Below are 22,204 nucleotides of genomic sequence, written 5' to 3' on the forward strand. Positions count from 1 at the left end.
TTCACCAGTTTGCATTCCCACCAACAGTGTATGAGGGTTCCTTTTTCTCCACATCCTCACCCACAGTTGTTTCTTGTGTTTTTGATTTTAGTCATTCTGATAGGTGTCAGGTGTGAGATGCTCAACATAACTCATCATCTTCATGTGTGTTGGTCATCTGTGTGTCTTCTTTGGTGAGATGTCTATTCATGTCTCCTCCCCATTTGCAAATTGGATCGTTTTTTGTGTGTTGAGTTGTGTAAGTTCTTTATATATTTCCCATTCCATACGTTGTCTTTTAGTTTTGTTGTTTCCTTTGCTGTGCAGTTTTATTTTGATGTAGTCCCAATAGTTTACTTTTGCTTTTGTTTTCCTTGCCTCAGGAGACATATCTAGAAAAATGCTGCTATGGCTGTTGTCAGAGAAATTACTGCCTGTGCTCTCTTCTAGATTTTTATGGTTTCAGGTCTCACTTTTAGATCCTTACTTCATTTTTGTGTATGGTGTGAGAAAGTGGTCCAGTTTCCCCAACACTATTTGTTGAAGGGACTGTCTTTTTCCCACTGCATATTCTTCCTCCTTTGTTGTAGATTAATTGACCATATAGGCATGACTTTATTTATGGGCTCTCTAACCTGTTCTATTGATCTGTGTGTCTATTTTTGTGCCAGTACCATACTGTTTTACTACAGCTTTGTAGTATATCTTGAAATCTGGGATTGTAATACCTCCAATTTTGTTCTTTTTCAAGGTTGCTTTGGCTATTTGGGGTTTTTGTGGTTCTGTACAAATTTTAGGATTATTTGTTCTATTTCTGTGAAAAATGCTATTGGTATTTTGATAGGGATTGTAGTAAATCTATAGATTGATTTGGATAGCATGGAGATTTTAACAATATTTGTTCTTCCAATCCATGAGCATGGAATATCTTTCCATTTGTATCATCTTGTTTCTTTCATGTTTTATGGTTTTCAGAGTACAGGTTTTTCACCTCTTTGGTTAAGTTTATTCTTAAGTATTTCACTATTCTTGGTGTAATTCTAAATGGGATTATTTTCTTAATTTCTCTTTCTGCTGCTTCATTATTAGGGTATAGACATGCAACAGGTTTCTGTATATTGATTTTGTATCCTGCAACTTTACTGAATTCATTTATCAGTGCTAGTAGTTTTTGGTAGAGTCTTCAGGGTTTTCTTTACTAAGTATCATGTCATTTGCAAATACTGAAAGTTTTACTTCTTTCTTATTGATCTGGATGCCTTTTGTTTCTTTTTCCTGTCTGACTGCTGTGGCTAGGACTTCTAGTACTACATTGAATAAAAGTGGTAAGAGTGGACATTCTTGTCTTGGCCCTGATCTTAGGAGAAAAGCCCTTAATTTGTCACCATTGAGTATGATGTTAGCTGTAGGTTAGTAGATGGCCTTTATTATGTTGAGGTATGTTCCTTCTAAACCTATTTTTGTTCATGAATGAATGTTGTACTTTGTCAAATGCTTTTTCTGCATCTACTGAAATGATCATACGGTTTTTATCTTTTCTTTTGCTGATATAAAGTATCACATTGATTGGTTTGCTAATGTTGAATCACCCTTGCATCCCAGAATTAAATCCCACTTGATCATGGTGAATGATTTTTTTAATGTATTGTTGAAGATTTTTGCATCTATGCATCTATATTCATCAGATATTGGCCTACAGTTCTCTTTTTTTTTGTGGTGTCTTCTGGTTTTGGTATCAGGATAATGCTGTCCTCATAGAATGAATATGGAAGCTTTCCTTCCCAAGATACAATACAATCTTAAAATAACTTCTTCACCATTTTCGTGAAAATCCTTAAATAGGAATGCTAGGATACAATGAGACAGATTTACAAGCAAGGGAACTGTAGTACCACAGAGCCTATAAAGAGAGGTAAAAATCAATCTACCTGGGGTGAAAGGCAAAAGAATGTCAGAAAGTTAAAAAGTTTTTCTTAATGTGTGGAATGAACAGAAATCTGTGCATTAGGCCAAAATGAAACAAAATCCCTTAACGATAGACTAATTTAACGGTTATTTTTGCTTGAAGGCAATACTTTCCTAAGATGGGCCTTATGGGATAGGGTGAGTGGTCGATTTTAGCTGTAAGGCAATTCGTTCTCAATTCAGCAGCATGAAGTTGATAGGTAAAGTCTGGGTTAAAGACCCATGTTGGGATTAAACATATGAAATGTGTTAATGAATTGGGGGTATTCTGTAATAAGGGGGCTGATTTTTAACTAATCTCATTGTTTGAACAGAGTTTAATAGTTTGTGGTTTGGTCCCATAGAGTATTGAATTTTCAAATTAATTTACTGGTGGAAAGGTTCCTAGAAATGGAAAAATTGTCATCTTCAAATATTTTAAAAGGCAACATGTATACATTTTTGATATGTTAAGTATGAGACAAAGTCCATAATACCAAAAAAATTATTATTTTGGGAGGGTTACATGTCAACAACTATTTTTGCAAACTGCCAAATATATCTGTCTGTGGTTACCTGAAGGTATTAATTATAATGAAAATAATTACAGTGAAAAACTTGTCCGCCAAAGTCATAAATGAATTTTTAACAAATTAATAATTTTATAAATTATGTGTAAACTAATAAAAATGTAAGTATTCATTAAATAAAAAATAATTGGATACAAATTGTAGCATGAAGTACTGAATGATCAATTATAGTGGCATACTTAAGACTAACAGCTAGTCAAAGGGTACAAACTTCCTGTTATAAGCTTAACAAGTTCTTGGAATGTGATGTACAGCATGGTGATAATAACCAATAATACTAGATCATACACTTGAAAACTGCTGAGAGAGTAGATTTTAAATGTTCTCACCATGAAAAAGAAAAGGTATTTATGTGACAGGATGGAGGTGTTAGCTGATGCTATGGAGGTAATCATTTTGCAATATGTAAGTGTATCCCCAACAGGTTGTATACCCTGAAATTACATAATGTTATTTCAATAAGAAAATATCTCAATAAAAAAAATAAGAAGACTGGCACCTAAAATTTAAATATCTTGGTTTGTTCATCATAACAAAATTACCTCCTCCTTTGGAACAAAAAGTGATCAGCCAGCCAACACCAGCAGCAAAAGCAGTTTGTATGGAGTTAACAAAATTTCCTTAAAAGAAAATAAAGCAAATTTCTGATTATCTATTATTGGAATTCAGGAATTCATAAAAATCCTCTTGAAGTATATCAAATTCCTACATTGATTTTCCATTGTTTTCATCATCTAAAATCAATTATTTCATTAAGAAAGAAATTGGTGACTAAATTTGGTAACTAAGGCCCCTGTGATCTGAGCTTTGTCTACTCATTCAGTTAGCCATGTTTTTCCCCTGTTTTTTTCCACTGTACCCCACTGCCCATCTTTTTGTTAGATTCATGGCGAAGTACTGCTAGTTTACACATCACATCACAGTGATCTTTGAAGGCTTCCTCTTCATTTTCATGACAGATTGGGTCTGACTTCATTCAAGAAGTATTTTCTAATCCTTCCACTTTTCCCCATCTGAGTTCTTTTATATTCTTCATATTTCCCTAAGATTGCCTCTATCATAATAGTTACTACACTGCATTAATGGTTTACTAATGCCTTCCTTGCTAAAATAATGAGGCCCTTGAAAAAGGGATTATATATTTTATTACTGCAGCCCTAACATTTAACACAGTTTCACAGACATAACTTATATTCAGTGAATGATGAGAACATCTTACTAGATGTGAATACTATCATTTCATGGGTATCACAGTATCAGAGTATAACCTAAAGTCATTTGATCAATCAGAAGTCTAAGATTAGAGGAAAGAGTTTTTAAACTTCAAAATTACACTAGATAGGCAGGAATTGACTGCCATACAGTACAGTTATGAAAGCAATAAAACACTTGGTTAACTAAACATTCAATCGCACTTTGAAAGCTGCCATTACACCTAGCATCACATTGTATTCATTTCCCACATCTTAACTGTTTTAGTTTCTATGCAAATATGATTCATTTGTTATAAATACCAACTATTTAGCAGAGGTCAGAAAAAATGACAAAATTCCCTTCTAAAAAGATACTTTAAAAATTTCAATATTATGACCAATATATTAACACTATTACTGAAAAAAAAAATTAAAATACCAAATTCAAAGTATCCTTGAAAATCAAACAAATGAAGAAAATAAAATTACCTGTCCATAATTCTGTCACAGTGCTTCTAACATGCTGCATGGCGAAACTCACTAAACTTTCCTTTGATCTGTCACCATGATATTTCACTGCAGCCTATTATTTTTTTATAAAAAGAGAAATATCTTTTATTATTCTTCTAAAAACTCAGTAAAAATAATACCAGATACTTTTAATTTTACATTATTTTGAATACAATAAGATTTATCTCTCAATAGTACAGTGTATTTCCAAATGATATGAAGATCTCAATTGTACAGATTCCACAAAAGACATTTTAATAACACTATTTATAATAGTTTTCTAGTTTCAGTTTTATCACTAGAAAAAAAAGGGGCTATGAGAACTTTATATTCAATGAGATAATGCAGGTAAAATATTTTGTGAACTATAAAGTAAAATATGCATAATGGTTCAGTTAAGACAGAAACCAATAGTAAACATTTAATTTGGAAATAAAGAAAGGTCAAAGTAATGGCATTTAAAGTATAAGACTAGGCTCTAGTCAGATGGCGCCTAAAATCAGATTTAAAAATCAAAACAATCTACAAAATCATGTATTGTGTTTTCTCTAGTATCTTCCTTGCCATAAAGTTCCAAATTAAAAAAATGCCAACTTTACCCCTTACCATTCCAGACCTAAAAATGAAGAGGCTGGGATAACTGTTGACTCCTTTCATTCGGCAAAGCATTCTATCATCACCGCAGTTAACAGCACCAATTCGAAGTAATCCATCCACTTCTTTAGCAAAGTCTCTCCACTATGAGGAAAAAAGCACAGGTATTTCCCTGATAAGATAATTTTTCTTCCCTTGAACACTCTTCAAGCTATACATTCTTAAAGGAGGATATTTTTATCAAATAAAACCATACGTATATGAAAGTATTTGATAATTGATAGTTATCATTACTATTAATAGGAAAAAATCCTAATACATTAAAAAAAGATTAGAATAAAACTTTAGCAATCAGAATGTAAAAAATACATACTGTGGGAGCTAAATCATGGCAGTGTGAACATCCTGGGGAGTAAAAGTTCACAAACCACAGTTCTCCAGAATTAACAGCAGCATCTAAAGCATATAAAACCGAAACAACTTAGAATTATTTACTAAAGGTTTGTGCATATTTTAGTTAAAATTTTGTTGTAGTCATATATCTTTCATGCTACCTTTGTCATTTTCTGTACAGGTTTTTCTATAAAAAGAGAACATACTACAGTTGACCCTTGAACAACATGGGCTCGGATTTTTTTTTTTTTATACAGTAATGTATTTTCTCTTATGATTTTAATAATTTTTCTCCAGTTTATTTTACTGTAAGAATAACAGTATATAACATATATATAAAATATGTGTTAATCAACTGTTACATTACTGCAAGGCTTCTAGTCAACAGAAGGCTATTAGTTATATTTGGGAGAGTCAAAAGTTATATTTGGATTTTCAACTACGCGCAGGGGTCAGTGCCCCTAACCCATGCATTGTTCAAGGGTCAACTGTGTATCAACTGTCAAACTAAAAATATCTTTAAAAAAATTCCTCTGGGCACATACTTGAATAAAGAGCAACCCTGAGCTGCAAGACACTTGTCACCATGAAGCTGTGAGAAGTGGCACAAGGAATCAGCAGCCAAACCTCATACAGGAGTTTGGTGGATAAGAGAAATGAAGAAAAGAAACAGTGAGAGAGATGGAAATTTAAGTTCATCTACTATCTGAGGCACAGGTTAAATACCTGGGTCAATCAGTTCTGACAGCTACTTCAAATTCTGAAAGAATGAAATAAGAGAACTACACAATATAGTAAGGACTGTGGAGATTATATTTAATCTTTGCCCTTAAATAAGTCATTTACCTTGGAAAACTCTATTATTAGAAAAACATTAGATCAAGGTTTTTAACAGTTTAAAACACAAATACATATTTGCTAATATAATGATCTGAATACCACATGATATCCAGCCAATAACCTATTATGCATTATAATCTATAAAATGACTTGATGTAAACTCTAAGAAGAGAACATAGGCAGTAATTTCTCTGACCCTGGCTGTAGCAACATTGTTTTAGATCTGTCTCCTAAGGCAAGGGAAACAAAAGCAAAAATAAACTATTGGGACTACATCAGAATAAAAAGCTTTTGCACAAAGAAAACCATCAACAAAGAAAGCAACCTCCTAAATCGGAGGAGGTATTTACAAATGATATCTGATAAGGGGTTAATATCCAAAATACATAAGTTTATGCAACCCAACACCAAAAAAACCACATAATCTGATTAAAAATGTGCAGGGGATCTGAATATTTTTCCAAAGAAGATATACAGATGGCCATTAGACATATGAAAAGATGCTTAACATCACTCATCAGCAGAGAAAAGCAAATTGTAACCACTATGAGATATCACTTTACATCTGTCAGAACAGCTAGAATCAAGAAGAAATAACAAGTGTTGGCAAGGATGTGAAGAAAAAGGAACACTTTGTGCACTGTGGATGAGAATGTAAATTGTTATGGGGAGGCTCCTCAAAAAACTGAAAATAGAAATACCATATGATACAATAATTTCACTGGGTATTTACCTAGAGAAAACAAAAATACTAATTTGAAAGATAACATGCACCTTTTTGTTCACTGCAGCATTATTTATAATAGCCAAGATATGGAAGCAGCCCAAGTGTCCACTGATAGATTAACAGATTAAAAATGTGGTATATATACAATGGAATATTAGCCATAAAAAGGAAGAGATCCTGCCATTTGTGACAATACAGATGGACCTACAAGGTATTTTGCTAAGTGAAATAAATCAGAGAAAAACACCATATGATTTCACTTATATGTGATATCTAAAAAACAGAACAGATGAATGAACAAAAAGTAGAATCAGGCATGTAAGTACAAAATGATGGTTCCCAGCGGGGAGGAATGTGTGTGTAAAGGGTAAATGGGAAGGGAAGTGGGAGTTACCAGCTCCCAGTTATGGAATAAATAAGTCATGGGAATAAAAGATATAGTATAGACAATACAGTCTATGGTATTGTAACAGCACTGCATGGTGACAGATGGCAGCTACACCTGGGATGAGCACAGCATATCTACAGGGCTATTGAATCACTAAGCTGTACACCTGAAACTAATGTAACATTTTGTGTCAACTATACTCAAAAAAACAAAAAAAAAAAGTTTTTTTTTTAACTCTGTCAGGATGCACTCTAACATCTAAGACAAAAAAGTGAAGATAATTTGCTTTTGGTTGAAGTGTTTCTGTATAATTCCATATCAAAATCAGTTAATAGGAATTTATAAATAAAAGTTTCATAAATTATGTAAGTAATTTATTGTAAGATATTAAACCAAACATACTATTTTAAATATGTATAACTAATTCACGTTAAATAGAAACATGTACAAGACTCAATATCCACTTTCAACTACAAGACACACAGATCTGTGGAAAAAAGTTAATCTGTACATTACTGGTAAAGTGTGTAACTTAGGATTTTATCAGCTGTTCCCTGGCAATGTTTAGAAAGTCTGACCAACAGATCACTCTAAGTGGCTGAAATAATTGCCACATTGACTTAGACCACTAACTGGTAATAATTTAGGTAAAATTTTAATGAATTTAGTGAAGACTAACAGAAATGGGGTTATTTCATTAGCTATAAATAAGTATGAGATGGGTATTTACATATAAAAAGATAAAAGCAATGATTAGACAAAATAGGACTGATTATAAGTCTTAAATAAAAGTATGATATACAACAAATCTGAATGGCACTTAAATTGACACAAAACTTCACAGTGAAAAAAATCTCTATTTGGTATTTTGTTTTCATACAGCACTTCTAACGTATTTACACAGTTCCCACTGCTGTTGAGTAAAATTAAAAATATTCCTAATGCTGTGTTATTGAAGCTCAATGTTTTTATAAAACCCAGCAATGCAGAATAAAACAAGTATATTTCAGAACGTAGCTTTCAGCTTCTAAATTCTACAATTACAGTAATGTCCATTAATATCCACACAACTACAGCTAATAACTTGTTAGCCTAGAAAAATGTAAAAATAGGATGAGGTCACAAAGACATGAGGTAACAGAGATCGAAGAGTTAAGAGCATGAATTAATAAAAGAAAACTAAATGTACAAGTAGAGGGTATACAGTCAATAAGACAATTGATAAATAACTCTAATGCTAGTGGGTTTATTTAAGAAAAAAAGAGCAGCACAAGCATGGGCTTTAAGATGAACTTGGGTTGAGCGTATGTCCTGTCTCTGGTACTGTGTCGGTCAGGAAAGGTTATGCTATAGTAAAGAAATGATTCCGACTATATCATGGGCTGTCAAAGAGGTTTACTGCTACCATCTATTACATGTCTATACTGATTTGGCTGCAACTCTCCTCCGTATCACTTCACCACTCTCTATTTTCAACAATGCTATTTCTCCTGACAGAGCAAAATGGTGAACCAAATGTTGGCTCTTAAAGTTTTTGCCCAGAAGTGACATACATTACTTCTGTTCACATTTCACTGGCCAAACAAGTCATGAGATCAAGCCTGAGCTCTACAGAGTTGGGTGTCTAATTCTCCATCACAGAGAAACACATGAAGGAGAAACAATCAACACGGATGAGTATAGTAAAATATACTACAAATACTATTAGCTGAACTTAGGAATGTAATTTTTTTTTCTGAAATGCAGTTTGTAATTTGTGGAAAAAAAACACTAATATCAATACTGATGTTTATTGTGAAGATTAAATATGATAAATATTAATTGCCTGGAATAGGAACTGACGCTCACAAATTATAGCAATGTTTTATTATTCTCTTCCACTTACCTACAAAACATTCTTATAATATGACCACATATTATGTGACAACTTGGTTATAATAACTCACAAAGAGGCAGCACGGGACTCGCAGGCAGACAGCAGGGTTGTGAAATCAACAAAAGCTCCATGAAATTGCACATTAAAAAAAAAATTCTGCCACAATTTTTGTCCCTCAGAATGAAGCCTTTTAAGAGGAGGTTTATTTATTCATTGATTCATTTCAGTTATTGAGAAATAATTCACTCCCTGATGTGAATATTATGGAAAAAAATTAGGAAATTTAGGATATTAGTTAAAGGAAGTTTGTGTCATTATTCGCAATGGTAGAATTTCATCTTTCTTAGCCCAAGGAAAAGGGTTTCAAAAAACTCAATCAACGGAAAGCAATCCAGTATAGCCCATGTTCCTGAGAGTCCCCTAAACCTTAACTAAGGATCCAGTTATTGCACACACTCCCGCAAACATGGCCCAGAATGTTCAGAAGTTCACCCTATGTGGGCTGTGCTTTGCATCATTTCAGCACTGAATGGGAAGTTTTGTTAGATGTCCTTATGTCTTGTATTAACTAGGTAAGTATGTCTGGTTCACAATAACAAGACCCTGAAATTAACAATAACTACTCTCCAAAGAAGAGTTTCCTGACAAAGTCTAATTGAACAAAATCCTAGATTTCATTTTGTTAAGAGATGATGGAGATTAAAAAAAGAAAAGAAAAAGAGGCAGAGGTGCTGTGAGCTCCTTTGTAATTTCTTGAGCTTGTCTTCAAAAGGATGCCTGTATTATGCAGGTACTATTCAGAATGACTAGTGAAAGTGAGAGATGTCCTCGGTTTTGCAGATACCGTCTAGAATTTGCTTATAATGACCAGTAGCATACTTTCCTGTGACATATAAAAAGACAGTATGCACCATGTTTAACCAGAAGGACGAGAACATTAAGTGGAGTTTACTAATCACATTTTCTCTTCTGTACTATAAACTTTCTAGAGTTCACTCTTGATAAAAGTGAACTATGTAATTTGGACTAACTCTCCCACTACGACCCCAAAATTGGACAAAATATAAGTCTTCTGTTGAAAGCATCAGACAATTAACAACACAGTGAAGAATTAGGGGGCCAAAGCATGGGAGGAGGTGGAAATCAGAGAGCCAGCGTTTTCGAGAAAAGGTAGTTGATTGGCAAGAAACTGAGCAGAGCTTTCAATATATTCATGAGGCTAAAGGGATAAAAATGGAATATACGGCACATTTAAGAAAGGGTCCTCTAAACAAAGATGAACTGGAAAGTGACCAGTCCTCTCAAAGTCCAAAGCTCAGCTTTGGAATCATTTCAGTCTCTATTTGGATAAAACTGATCTGAGGTTGTTAGTGACCCCAGCCAGAAGAAAGCATAATTCCTCTCTGGTGAAAAAGAACATATATAACTTTAAAATATCTTTGTAATTATATGTGTAATTAGTTATACAAAAACAGAACTAAGTCACCCAAACCAACAGAAAGAACTGGTAATAGAAAGAGACCCACAACCAAGTAGGCTAATGTGATATTTAAAACAATTGACTGATACTATCTTGCCTCAGTTTCTTCAATTAAAACATCAGGATCAGCGTGTTTCAGCCCAGTAACAGAGTATCGTCAGAGATCAGATGCCATGCTGGCAACTATGCACTAAACCTATCAGTATTAGTTTATTATTTCTGAAAAATTCTCTCTCAGGTTTTGTGGCTTTATTTTTAACTACTCTTTGGGATTGTACATGAACTACTAGCAGTTCTTAACTGTTCCATAGTGACACATCTGAGAAAGTTTGAACCCATATGCAATATAACCATCAGGAAAATCTCTCATTTTGGGTCAAGTCATTAATTTGTCAGCTTACAAGTTTTGTTCAGTTCCTCCAATTCTCTGCCCTGCTGGTCCCAAAACACTCACTGGCAGACTAGCAGATGAGAGATAATAATAGCCATACAGGAAAGCTATAGGTTTATATAACTACATGCAGTGAAGTTATGATTCTGCCAGCTTGTGTACGAGTAGTTGTTCAAGTGTTCATGTATAAGACTACTGATAGAGGGATGCACCGAATATTGACTCTGTAGGCCTAAGCTCACCAACAGGATGTAGAGAACAAGAATAAATGCAATTCTTGGTCAGAAGAAACTGTTCAAAATCAAGTGACTAGAACACATCTTTGATAATGATAATATGTGAGAAACACTATATGCATTATTTTTTGCAGCTAGTATGCGATTTTTGTTTTCTAAATTAAATGAGATTGTAATAGAAAATAAAATTGAGATTTGAGGTAAAATATATTGATTTGAAATAGAAAAGAAAGAATAAACCCATTATACCTGTACAACCTTTGAAAGTATAAGAATCTAATCCAATAGTTAAAATTTTCTAAAATGCAATGGAAAATTATAATAGAATTGTTATTTTTATATCCACTTTCACGTAAGTCAAAATAAATCTGCTTCCAAAATAACCAGTTACCTGAAACTCTGAAATCCAAAAGCTCCAAAACTGGGAGTTTATGTGCAAGTTTGCAGCAAGCTCCCGTGGCATCCAAACCTGTCCTGAACTGATCTATTGGCTACATATTATTTTTACTCTTTTTTTTTTTTTTTGGTGTACTTACACATTTCTCTGCAGAAATATTAATGTTTTAGAAAAAAGTATACAGCCCCACGTTCTGCGAAGAACATTATTTAATCCATAGTGTATACTATTAAAATTAATAAAAGGAAATTTCACTAGAGTTGAAGGCTGGAACGAGGAGCCATACACCTCTCAGGATCAGTTACAGTAAGAACTGTCAATTACAAACCCCAACAGAATCATCAACAGAAAAGATGATCAATTACAGACTGCAGATCAATTAGAAACTGTCATCACCCTGAACTCTTGCTTTCCTCCAATGGATTTTCATTCAGAACAATCCTTCCCAATTTCCTCCTCCTTCCCCATTAAAATAACATTCCTCTCCACTGTTTCTTGAACTTGCCTATGTTTTTGCCCTAGCTTGCATGTCCCAAACTGTAATTCCCTGCTATTATTGAATAAATCTATTCTTCTGCTGGTAAAATATTTTATTTATTCTTTTATTTATTCTATTTTTTTCTTTTTGCTTTAGGAAAAAACCTCTAAGAAATGGGGTACGAGTCATCAAAATGCTTTAAGGGCATCTCCACTTCTAGGACCTCAGCCAGTTTTATGTTTAAAAACTATGGTCCTTCCTCATGCATATTTCTAACTAAATGGACCCATTTACCTAAATGTAATTTTAGAACTTCAGTGACTATTATGGTGAACTTTCGATCTCCCCAAACTTACTTTCCTCAAAACTGAACTGGACAGACATGGCTCTACAGTTGTCGAAACTGAATGGGATGCCAATATTGCTTGGTATTTTGAAGCAACCAACTGCTACCAGGAACCTAAACTTTGCCTCTGCAAAATACAATTTTTCACTAAATGAGGCAAACAATTAAAAAAAGACAAAAAGGCTTCCAAGGGCTCCTTTCCCCGTCCCTGATCTTGCCTCAGGACGCATGCAGCCCCTCATACGCAGGACCCACCACCTCCACTGCCATCATCCTCCTTCCCTTCTGCACAAGCTCCACCTCCTCTGTGCCCTTGGTTTCCTCATTTGAATTTTCTCACTGAACTTCTCTGTTCCTTAGAAACTCTCCCTGCTCCCACCTCTCCTGAACCTACTAAAACCTGCCCCTTTAGAGACTTCCGAGGATCCAAATAAACCCCAAATTTCTTAGGTTCCCTGGACTAAGACTGAATTACAAGCCATAGTTAAAAGAGTTTCCTAAAGTGAGTGAGGACCCCCATAGGTCTGCTGAAGATTTTAGCAGAGTGATTCAAACGTGCCAACCTGGTTTCTCAGATATTTATCATTTAGTCTACATGCTTGTTCACGAGGGCCAAATGCTGGATGAAATCAGCCCAGAGGAACATCCTGAAAGTGATTCTGAGAAACAGACCCCTAACTTTTGGCAAGATGTTAGAACACTCAGCTGGAAACCTCCACTGAGCAATTATAGTAGCCTTTCCTAAGCCTGTTGACTGGAACAAAATTCAGGCTTGCACACAAAAGCCTGATGAGCTGTTCATGATTATTACAATCAACTTCAAATTATCTTTAAAGAAAATTCTGATCTTGCTGTGCATGTTGAATCCACACAGGTAGCATTTAACTTTATGTTTATTAGCAGGCTGAACTGGGGTCTCTCTCTTAAAAGAACCAAGACAAAATGGGAAACCATGTCCACTCCAGATTAAATCTGGCAAACCAGCTTGCTCACACCCTAGATGAGTCACCTGAAAGACAAACCACTACAATTCTTAATTTTCAACTCCAGCAAATGAAAGCCCCTAAGCAAAGCCAAAACCTCCTAGTTTCTGCTGTTGTTGCAAAGAGTCAGGACATTGAATAAAAGATTGTTACTCTCTTAAGTGCTTCAGATGTCTTCAGCCTTCTAGCCACCTTTCCAATGCCCTCCTAATTCCCAGTAATGGGGCTGCAAGGAACTCCCAGGGATCTTCCCAATCTTCCCACTTAATCAGCTTGGAGAAACCACTCTCCAGATTGGAAATGAGTTTTTCCCTGTCCTTGACACCAGAGCTACAGTCTTGGTGCTCAACCTCACTGCTATAAAGTAAACTTGCCTCAGAGTACTAAAACAGTTCAAATAGTGGGGGTCTCTAATCAACTTCAACAGGTCCCTATCTCTGACCTATTCCCTTTTGTCTAGGCCCTTTAAGAAATATGCACCTTTCTCTCCTTAGTTCTGCCACCCCATTCATTTACCAGGTCGAGATTTCTTAGAAAAATATGCCAGAATTCCTTTCACCCAAAAGGGGGAAATAATTTTACAAGTTGACAGTGATAATTAAAATAGCCAACCAGGTGAATTAAATGACCCTTTGACATCTTTTATTTGCTCTGACAGTACCATAGCTGAGTCTGGGGATGATGATCATTTGTCCCTATTGGATCAGCTACTGTCCTCTTTTTGGGCAAGATCTTCAACTGATACTGGCAGAATCCATGGTGCATCTCCCATCAAGATTCAAACAGATCCCTCAAAAGCTCTCCCCAGAATTAATGAATACCCTACAAATAAAGAAGCCCTTCAGGGCCTCATTATTCCCTGCACTAGTGCCTATAACACACTTATTTTACCTGTAAGAAAACCTAAATAACCGAGGATGGAGGTTTGCTCAGGACCAACAAGCAATAAATAACATTGTTACCACTTGGCACCCTGTTGTTCCTAACCCCCATATGCTACTGATCTCCATTCCCACAAAAACAAATTTTTCACTATAACTTACCTATGTAGTACACGTTTCATATTCTGGTTGATAAGGCCAGCCAATTTATTTTTGCTTTCACTCTCAAAGGACAGAAATACACCTGAACAGTAATGCTCTAGGGTATCACAGAGAGTCCTTCTTACTTTTTCCAAACCTTAAAAGCTGATTTGAATGATGAAAAGTTTTCTGCAGGCTCTACTTTGTTACAGTAGATTATTTGCTTCTCTGCTGCCCTTCTTGAACCTCTTCACAGGAAGACATCTACCCCTTAAAACTTTTGGATTTAGAGGAATGTAAAGTCTCCAAAGAAAAATTGCAGTTTGCGCAAATTCAGGTTCTATAACTGATCTCAGAACAAGGGCTACATTTGGATTCAGGTAGGCTTCATTGCATCCCGAACTCCTCCCCGCCCCCCCCCAATCTAAAACTAATCTCTAATTACAAGGTTTTCTTGGACTGACCGGACACTATTGAGAGTGGATTCCAAACTTCTTTCTTCTAGCTCAACCTCTATATGCTTTACTAAAAAAGGACAAACCTGACCCTATTATTTGGAAAGAGTGGGTAGACACAGCTTTTGGTACTTTAAAGAAAAACCTAATAAAGCCCCTTGCTTTTAGACAACCAACTTCCCTTTTTCCTCTTTGTATGTGAGAGAAGGGAAGGCTTTGTCTGCATTTCCCAAACATTTGCAACAGGGGGAAACCTCTTCTTTTGATTATGGCCTTTTGGAAATAGCCTCATCATGATCCTGTGACCAAATTAATTATTTACTTGTTTTTTTCTGAAGGTTTAGAAGGTTCAGAATTCACAAGTCTTTCTTTCATCTGATGTATTATCTGACTCTGAACTCTTATCCAAATTCATGGTCTCTGAATTTGCAACCTGACAGGCTGTAGTGTTAGATAACATTTGTTTCCAAAACAGTTCTTTTGACATAACAATACTGTTTTAATACATCTTTGAGGATTTGCTATTTTTTGCAACAAATTCATTGGCTATTGCTTCATGTTTATACTTGCACTGTATGGTCCCAAATGCACTTGGTTAATTTAGTGTGCCCTTGAAATATTCACTGCTTTGCTTTCATGGCCACTTTAAACGGGGACTTCCAAGAGGCATCCATAACTCTGGGTTTGTTTCTGTTGGGAGAATTTTCTCCCCTAAGTTGGAGTGAGTACCAATAAATATTTTCAGTTAGTTACTTTCTGATCTAGGGTCTTGGTTTAGAACCATCATAAAATTTGGGAGTTAGGTTACTTCTTCTGTTTTTGCATAATATATTTTAAGTTTTGTATTTTGTTGCCTGTCAAACTTTTGTAAAAATCACGTACCCAGTAAGGAGATGATCTCCAATGCTTACAGCCTTGACAAATATGAACTACACATGAGAAGTGCCTCACCTTCCTTGTTATTCAAATGTGGCCCTAAGTGGTTTCTGATATGTACTTTCCTCGAAGTAGGATGTGAGGACCAGAAAAGGTCCTTCCTGGCATTAAGGAACAAAAGCATTAAATATGGAAAACCTGACTCTTGATCAGAGGTGCTTTCAGAAAAAGATCTTGACCAAAAGGGGGAAATGTGAAAATTAATAAAGGAAAACCTCATTAGACTAGGGAAGCTGAAAGGGGGAGCCACACCAATCAAAGTCAATTACAGGAAGAACTGTCAAATGAAGACCCTAACAGAAGAATCATCAACAGGAAAAAATGATCAATTACAGGCCCCAACAGAAAAAGACGTACATTGAATCTTCTACCAGAAACTCACTACCCCTGCAAATCAGCTAATGAGAAACTGTTACCTCTTTGAATTCTTGCTTTTCTCTAATGACTCTCATTCAAAACAACCCCTCCCAACTTCCTTCTCCATAAAATAAAGTTCCTTTTATTTGCTGGACTTCCCTGTGGTTTTACCATAGCTTGAATGTCCTGAATTACAATTTTCTGCTATTCCTGAATACACCCATTTTTGCTGGTAAAATAACTATTTTATTTTAAAAGTTAAAAATACTACATTACCATGTTAAAATCCAAAAAAATTTCTAAATTCCAAATACATCTGTCCTTAAGAGTTTTAGGTAAAAGAGTGGTCTTGGACTAGTTTTAGAAAATCATATCATCATAAACTTACCAAATTCTCTTCTATCCAATGTTATGATTTCAGGATCATCATCATAAATACCTAATTTAAAAGTAAAAATTATAAATCAACGGTTCACCATAAAAACAAATTAAAATATAAAAATAGGTTACTCTTGTTTTATCATCAAAAATCAGAGTACTGTACTAAATCTCAAAGTTGAAGAATGTGCAACAAACTAACAAAACCCGAGAGTAAATAATACCACTAGTGATGCATCTAAACAGTGATAAAAAACAAAAAATTCTGTTTCCTGATAGGGACTGTCATAGTTGTGTATAGGAGTTCCTAATATTCCCATATCTCCACAGAAAACTTCTATTATTTTTTAATTGTTTATTTTGCACTAATTATAGACTCACAGGAAGTTGTAAAAATAGCAGACTTCTATGTACCCTTCACTCAGCTTCCCCTAATGGGTGACTTATGTAGCTTTAATAAAATATCAAAACTAGGAAACTGACACTGATACGTTACTATTAACTAGACTACAGACCTCACTTCCTTCTTAAATGGTTTTTTAAATAAATTGTATCACTAAAATATTTTTTTAAGTCTTAGAAGATTTACAGAAGTAGAGACCAACTTATTTAGTAAATATAAATTGTATCATAATTAAAACCAATGTGAGATTTGTTACTATATAAAATATCAAAATACTACTACTGATGGATATAGACCAGGTGTTAGCAAACTTTTTCTGCAGAGGCCAGTTAAATAGGCCTTGTGGGACATATGGTTTTTGCCATAACTATTCAACTCTGCCCCTGAAGTGAAAGAAGCCAAAGACAATATGTAAATAAATGAGCCTAATTTTACTCTCGTAATTATCATGGTCTCATAATTCTATGATTAATAAAGCTCTATTTATAAAAAGAGGTGGCAGGCCAGATTTAGCCTGTGAAACATACATTGCTGACACCTGATACACGCTATTGCATTGCAGTGAATATAACTGAAAATGCTATTTTGAAAAAAAAAAAAGTCAGTCTTGAGAAATAAATACTCCAATATTAATTTAAAGTTATTTTATGTGGTCACTACAAAAGCATACCTCAATTCTTAGCTTGCATTTCAGGGTAACTAAAGACGAAGAGAAATCCTGGGTAAGTGAATGCTCCCTCTTGCCTTGATACCTGTGTTTATTTTACCTCCCCCCCTTCCGAATTCTGCTCCAATGTTATATTAAAAAAAAAAAAAAGAGTCAAGGTGATACATATTAACTACATAAGCTTAGTAGTGAAACAAAATTAATTTTCTAAATTTACTCAAATAAAAAACAGTATTTCATAGAGTATCGTATCATCTTACCAAAATCATAACGATAATAATTCCAGCTTTCATACTGGCCTCCTTCTTGATTATCTGCAAGTCCCTTTTCTCCATATTTGTCATACTTTTTCCGCAGATCTTCATCTTTGAGTACTTCATATGCTCTATTTATTTTTAAAAAATCACTATGTGCGTTTGGGTTATTCTATTAAAAATATTAGATATAACATTTGTTTTAGGTTCATGATCAAGTCTCTTCAAAGCCTATATGAAGATTTAATCTTGAGATTTCTGGGAGAATAGATACCAAAGTAAGGAGGAGTACGATAATGAAATGGGTTATCACGGGTTAAAATAAAGTATTTCTAAAGAACCATAATCTTCCAAAAAAAAAAGGAATAAGGAAAGTAACATAGAAATGAGAATTGATGCCTCCAAAGGCTGACAGATATGGGCTTACAGTATGTCATTCCTTCTAAGATGTGCAACTGGGAGAAACTAACAAAACCTTAGAAACATTTAATTTTGTAAATATTATACTACCCCTAAAACAATTACAAAGAAATTTTAGGTTATTTTTCCATTTGAGGCAAAACCAATATATTAACTAAAAACAATAACCCCAAAACAAAAAACAAAAGGTACATGCCCCAATCCATCAGATAATTAAACGAGACTAATATCAGAGTAAAACTCAAAACTGGATTAGAAATGTTCCTCATTTGTTACTGTTTCACAGAACTGGTTTTTGAAGAATGCTTTCATCTAGATAATAATTAGCTATAAAAGGACTACCATCTCTCTCATATGGAAACTTAAAAAATCATATTCTGAAATTTTAAAGAAAAATATGAAAAATAAAAATTCTAAATAGAGTGCAGATTCCAGGAAAATAACCACCTAATAAGAGTTCTACTGCTGAGCTTTATGCAACAAATAAATAACTCTATTTAAAAAATTCTACACAGAAAACAGAAAATTTTAACCCATACCTTTCTTCTTGATGAGTCAACTCTCGTTAAAAAGTTACATAAATTATTAAAAATACGATAGTATTAAAACATTTAGTTTTGAAAAATTACATTGAATATATAATCAAATATTTATGACCGGAATTAACTGGATTTGGCCGCTCTTAAGTTTTAATTTCTAATAATTTCTGACTCTGGTCTGGGATTTGTACGTGGGAGAAAACAGTGAAAGTTGAAGCACGCTATTATTAGCTATTACTGCCATTTTTACCAAGTTCTAAGGAAATAATTTTTGTTACAAAGTAGTTGATCCTAACTTACTTTTTTTTTTTTTAAGATTTTATTTATTTATTTGTTAGACTGAGAGAGCGCACAAGCAGGCAGAACGGCAGCCAGAGGGAAGGAGCCCGATACGGAACTCGATTCCAGGACCCTGGGATCTTGATGTGAGCTGAGGTCAGACGCTTAACTGACTGAGCCCACTCAGGTGTCCCTGATCTAACTTACTTTATTAAAAAAACTACTTAAACTACTCCACAACATTACTGTCGGCTTTGGAATTAACACCTGTAATGGAACTTGTTGTAAATCAGTTTTCAAATTAAGAGGGAATTGAATTTTAGTATCAACATTCCTTCACACTGTTCTCAACTAGACTATTTTGCTGATTCTTAGTACAAAAACTGAATTGTGATTTTTGCCATGTGATTTTTCTTAACCATTCTGAGCACTTATTTAAAATTTAAATATGTAGCAAAACTTTACTAAAATACATTAGAGATATTTAAAAAAAATTTACCTACCGGGTTTTTATCAGGATGTAGCTTCAATGCCAATTTCTTGAAAGCTTGTCTTATTTCTCTACTGCTTGCAGTTTTGGATACTCCAAGTAAACTGTAAAAATCCTGATCTGTGCCCACTAAAATGGCCATATACACTACTAGAAAACAGAGAATGACCCTTTTCAAGTCTCTGACATAGTCATTTTTATTTAACCAGACTCCCATTCTTTTTCTTATACAAGTTCTGATTTAAGTGAACATTTACACCGCTGGTTCCAGTTGATATAATATGCAAGTTTGAGAACTTCTGTTCACATTACTCCAAGAGTGAATCAAGCATCATGAAATTGTCTCCCAAAATGTCAATCTAAAGAGAGGAAACCAGATGGTTAAAAATACATTAAAAAAAAATAGCACTAACACTATTAAATAACATGGCCAGTAATACAGTCTCCATTCAATGGCAAATCACGGTGAGTGCCCAGGCTCTATTCTTTGGGAGCCCCGTCACTGCTTCCATACCCAATTTGTGAAACCACTCAAGACAGGAGATAAAAGGTAAAAGGTAGTAGGTAGTTGTAGCTAGCTGGAACACTTTAAAAACAAACAAATTCAACTATTTGCTCTGATCAGCACCAGAACACAAAGTTGGGAAAAAGCTGTTTCCTTACCTTTCCTATCTAGTTTAAGAACTGCTCTTTTGTAATACCATTTCCTTTTTGACTTTTTTTTTTTTTTGGCCACTTAAGGCTACACCGTTATCATTTTAATCAAGTTTTCACTTATAGGAAATATCCTTTGGAGGGACTAGAAGGAAGTACAGGGTCCTTTCAAAGGATATTGTTCATATAACTCTTCCAAGAATGGCATGAATTTATATTGTTATAAGAGACAACATACTTGGTATGGCCATTTTTTCCTGAGTTTTCTCAATAGTTGCTTACACTATATATAAAGACTACTTTATATAAATAGCAGAAAACTGCAAGTTAAGAGTGTAATTTTATTGCAAAGTTTACATTTGAGATCAATACAAATAGGAAAAAAAGAGAAAAGGAGGAATCAGTTATTTTGACATGCTCACCTGTATAGGGTAAATAATCTCCACTTCATCAGATCACAAAAGATCTCAAACTGCTTTGAAAAATTTAACCTTCTTAGCACTGTTTCTCTTTTCTTCATTTAATTCTAAATGTCTATTTCTAAATTTTTCTCCTTACCTGCGAATGGTCTTTGGCTCATTTCTAACTCCTCCTTTTCATGCAACTGAAACATACCTTTGTAAAGTATAGTAATGGAGAGTAACTGATCTCCAGACTAGAAAACAAGATTAGAGAGAAATAGAGAACATATTCTTAAACAGCACTTTGGGACAAGTGGTGTTCCCTGCCTAGCGGTCGTTCTCAGCGTGGGTGTGGCTGACTTGATCGCGCCGAGCTTCGGGGACAGGTGGAAGCTGCAGGTAAATCCAGTACGAAGCCTTTCTGGCTGCCATCACTCCAGAATGGGATGCGAGAGAGGGGAAAGATGGGAGACCTTGCGTGAAAGAGACTATTAAGCGTTGTTGGTGTGTGAAGTCTCCGGCGGGACATGGGAGAGAGGAGCCTGAGGAACTGAGGCTTAAGCGAGAAATTGGGAGTTTGCAGAAGCAGAGAACCGAGGTCGGAAGAAGGGTGACGATGTAGGTAATTGGAAAAAGATGGGGAGCGAGAACAAAATAAACCGGCCGCAGGGGCGGAGGGGAGGGGAGACTGAGGTGCACAGGCATTTCTCTCTCCCTTCCTGGAGAGCCCCGGCCGCCGCCGGCTCCAGCAGAGCCCCGGGCCCCGGCCCATGCCCACCTCAGTGTAGCTGGGTCGCCTCTCGCAGCTACTCTCCCATCCTCAATTCCGGGCGGCGGACCCCACCCGACCGAGCGCAAGCTGTGCGCGCGCGAACGAAGCACGCCGTCCCCGACCGCCGGGCCGCCGCGCTCGGGATGGGGGAGGTCGAGCCGCACCGGCAGCAACGAGCGTAGCGGCTCCAGTCGGCTCCTCGCGCCCCGGTCCCCACGGTGAACCGGGGCGGGGCCTGGCGCGGGGCACTGTGGGAAAGGCGTGGAGGACGCGGCCTGGGAGGACCTGCGGCAGGCTCAGCGAGCGCGGCGGCAGCAGGGTGGAGAGGGCGGTGTAGGTTTAGGTTGACGTGGCCGTCCGCGCGGAATCCGGCTCCGGCTCCGGCTCCAAGCCCGAGCCCAGAATCCTGCTCAACCCTAGACGCCTGCGCCCCGGCGCTAAAGCGACTGGCGCACGCGGCGAGCTAGACGTAGGGGCGTCCGCCCCTTCCTGCTCCAGTTGCTATGGTGACGGGGAAACCCGGAGGGCACGTTTGGGCGTTCAATTTCCGTGTGGCCCTGTTCTTAAAGGGAAGGCAGAGTTATGGAGCATTCTCCGCTTGGTGGGTGGGTGTGGCAGAGAGGGGAAATTTTGTGGAAAAAGGGTAACTTGGCCAAAGTGACACTGATTACAGGCTGAAGAGGAAACTTGGGAGAAATAAGAATATTTGTGTGTGTGTGTGAGAACAAACATTTGAGCATTCTACAGTATTGTCTGGTTTCCTAGTCGTCCAAGCTGGAAACTAGGGAGTTATCCATACTTCTCTCTCTCTCACCTTAAATTTAAATGATAT

At 35.9% G+C, this 22,204-nt stretch overlaps 1 protein-coding gene across 2 annotated transcripts in view; it reads right to left on the minus strand.

The window, feature by feature from the left end:
- Positions 1 to 21,761, minus strand: part of DNAJC10 (DnaJ heat shock protein family (Hsp40) member C10) — a 53,710-nt gene extending 31,949 nt beyond the window's left edge. For both annotated transcript variants that reach the window (XM_088021622.1, XM_028124685.2), the window contains exons 1-8: positions 21,379 to 21,761; positions 19,559 to 19,904; positions 17,824 to 17,989; positions 16,504 to 16,554; positions 5,184 to 5,266; positions 4,823 to 4,954; positions 4,196 to 4,289; positions 3,056 to 3,133 (exon numbers count right to left, since the gene is read on the minus strand). In XM_088021622.1, the coding sequence (XP_087877748.1) occupies positions 3,056 to 3,133; positions 4,196 to 4,289; positions 4,823 to 4,954; positions 5,184 to 5,266; positions 16,504 to 16,554; positions 17,824 to 17,989; positions 19,559 to 19,762 (808 nt within the window). In that variant the 5' untranslated portion in view covers positions 19,763 to 19,904; positions 21,379 to 21,761. The remainder of the gene's footprint in view (positions 1 to 3,055; positions 3,134 to 4,195; positions 4,290 to 4,822; positions 4,955 to 5,183; positions 5,267 to 16,503; positions 16,555 to 17,823; positions 17,990 to 19,558; positions 19,905 to 21,378) is intronic.
- Positions 21,762 to 22,204: the final 443 nt, after the last annotated feature.

The sequence above is a fragment of the Eumetopias jubatus genome, unplaced genomic scaffold (assembly GCF_037043125.1).
Source record: "Eumetopias jubatus isolate StellerSeaLion01/CBP00866 unplaced genomic scaffold, mEumJub1_p1.0 scaffold_3, whole genome shotgun sequence".
Lineage (NCBI taxonomy): Eukaryota > Metazoa > Chordata > Mammalia > Carnivora > Otariidae > Eumetopias > Eumetopias jubatus.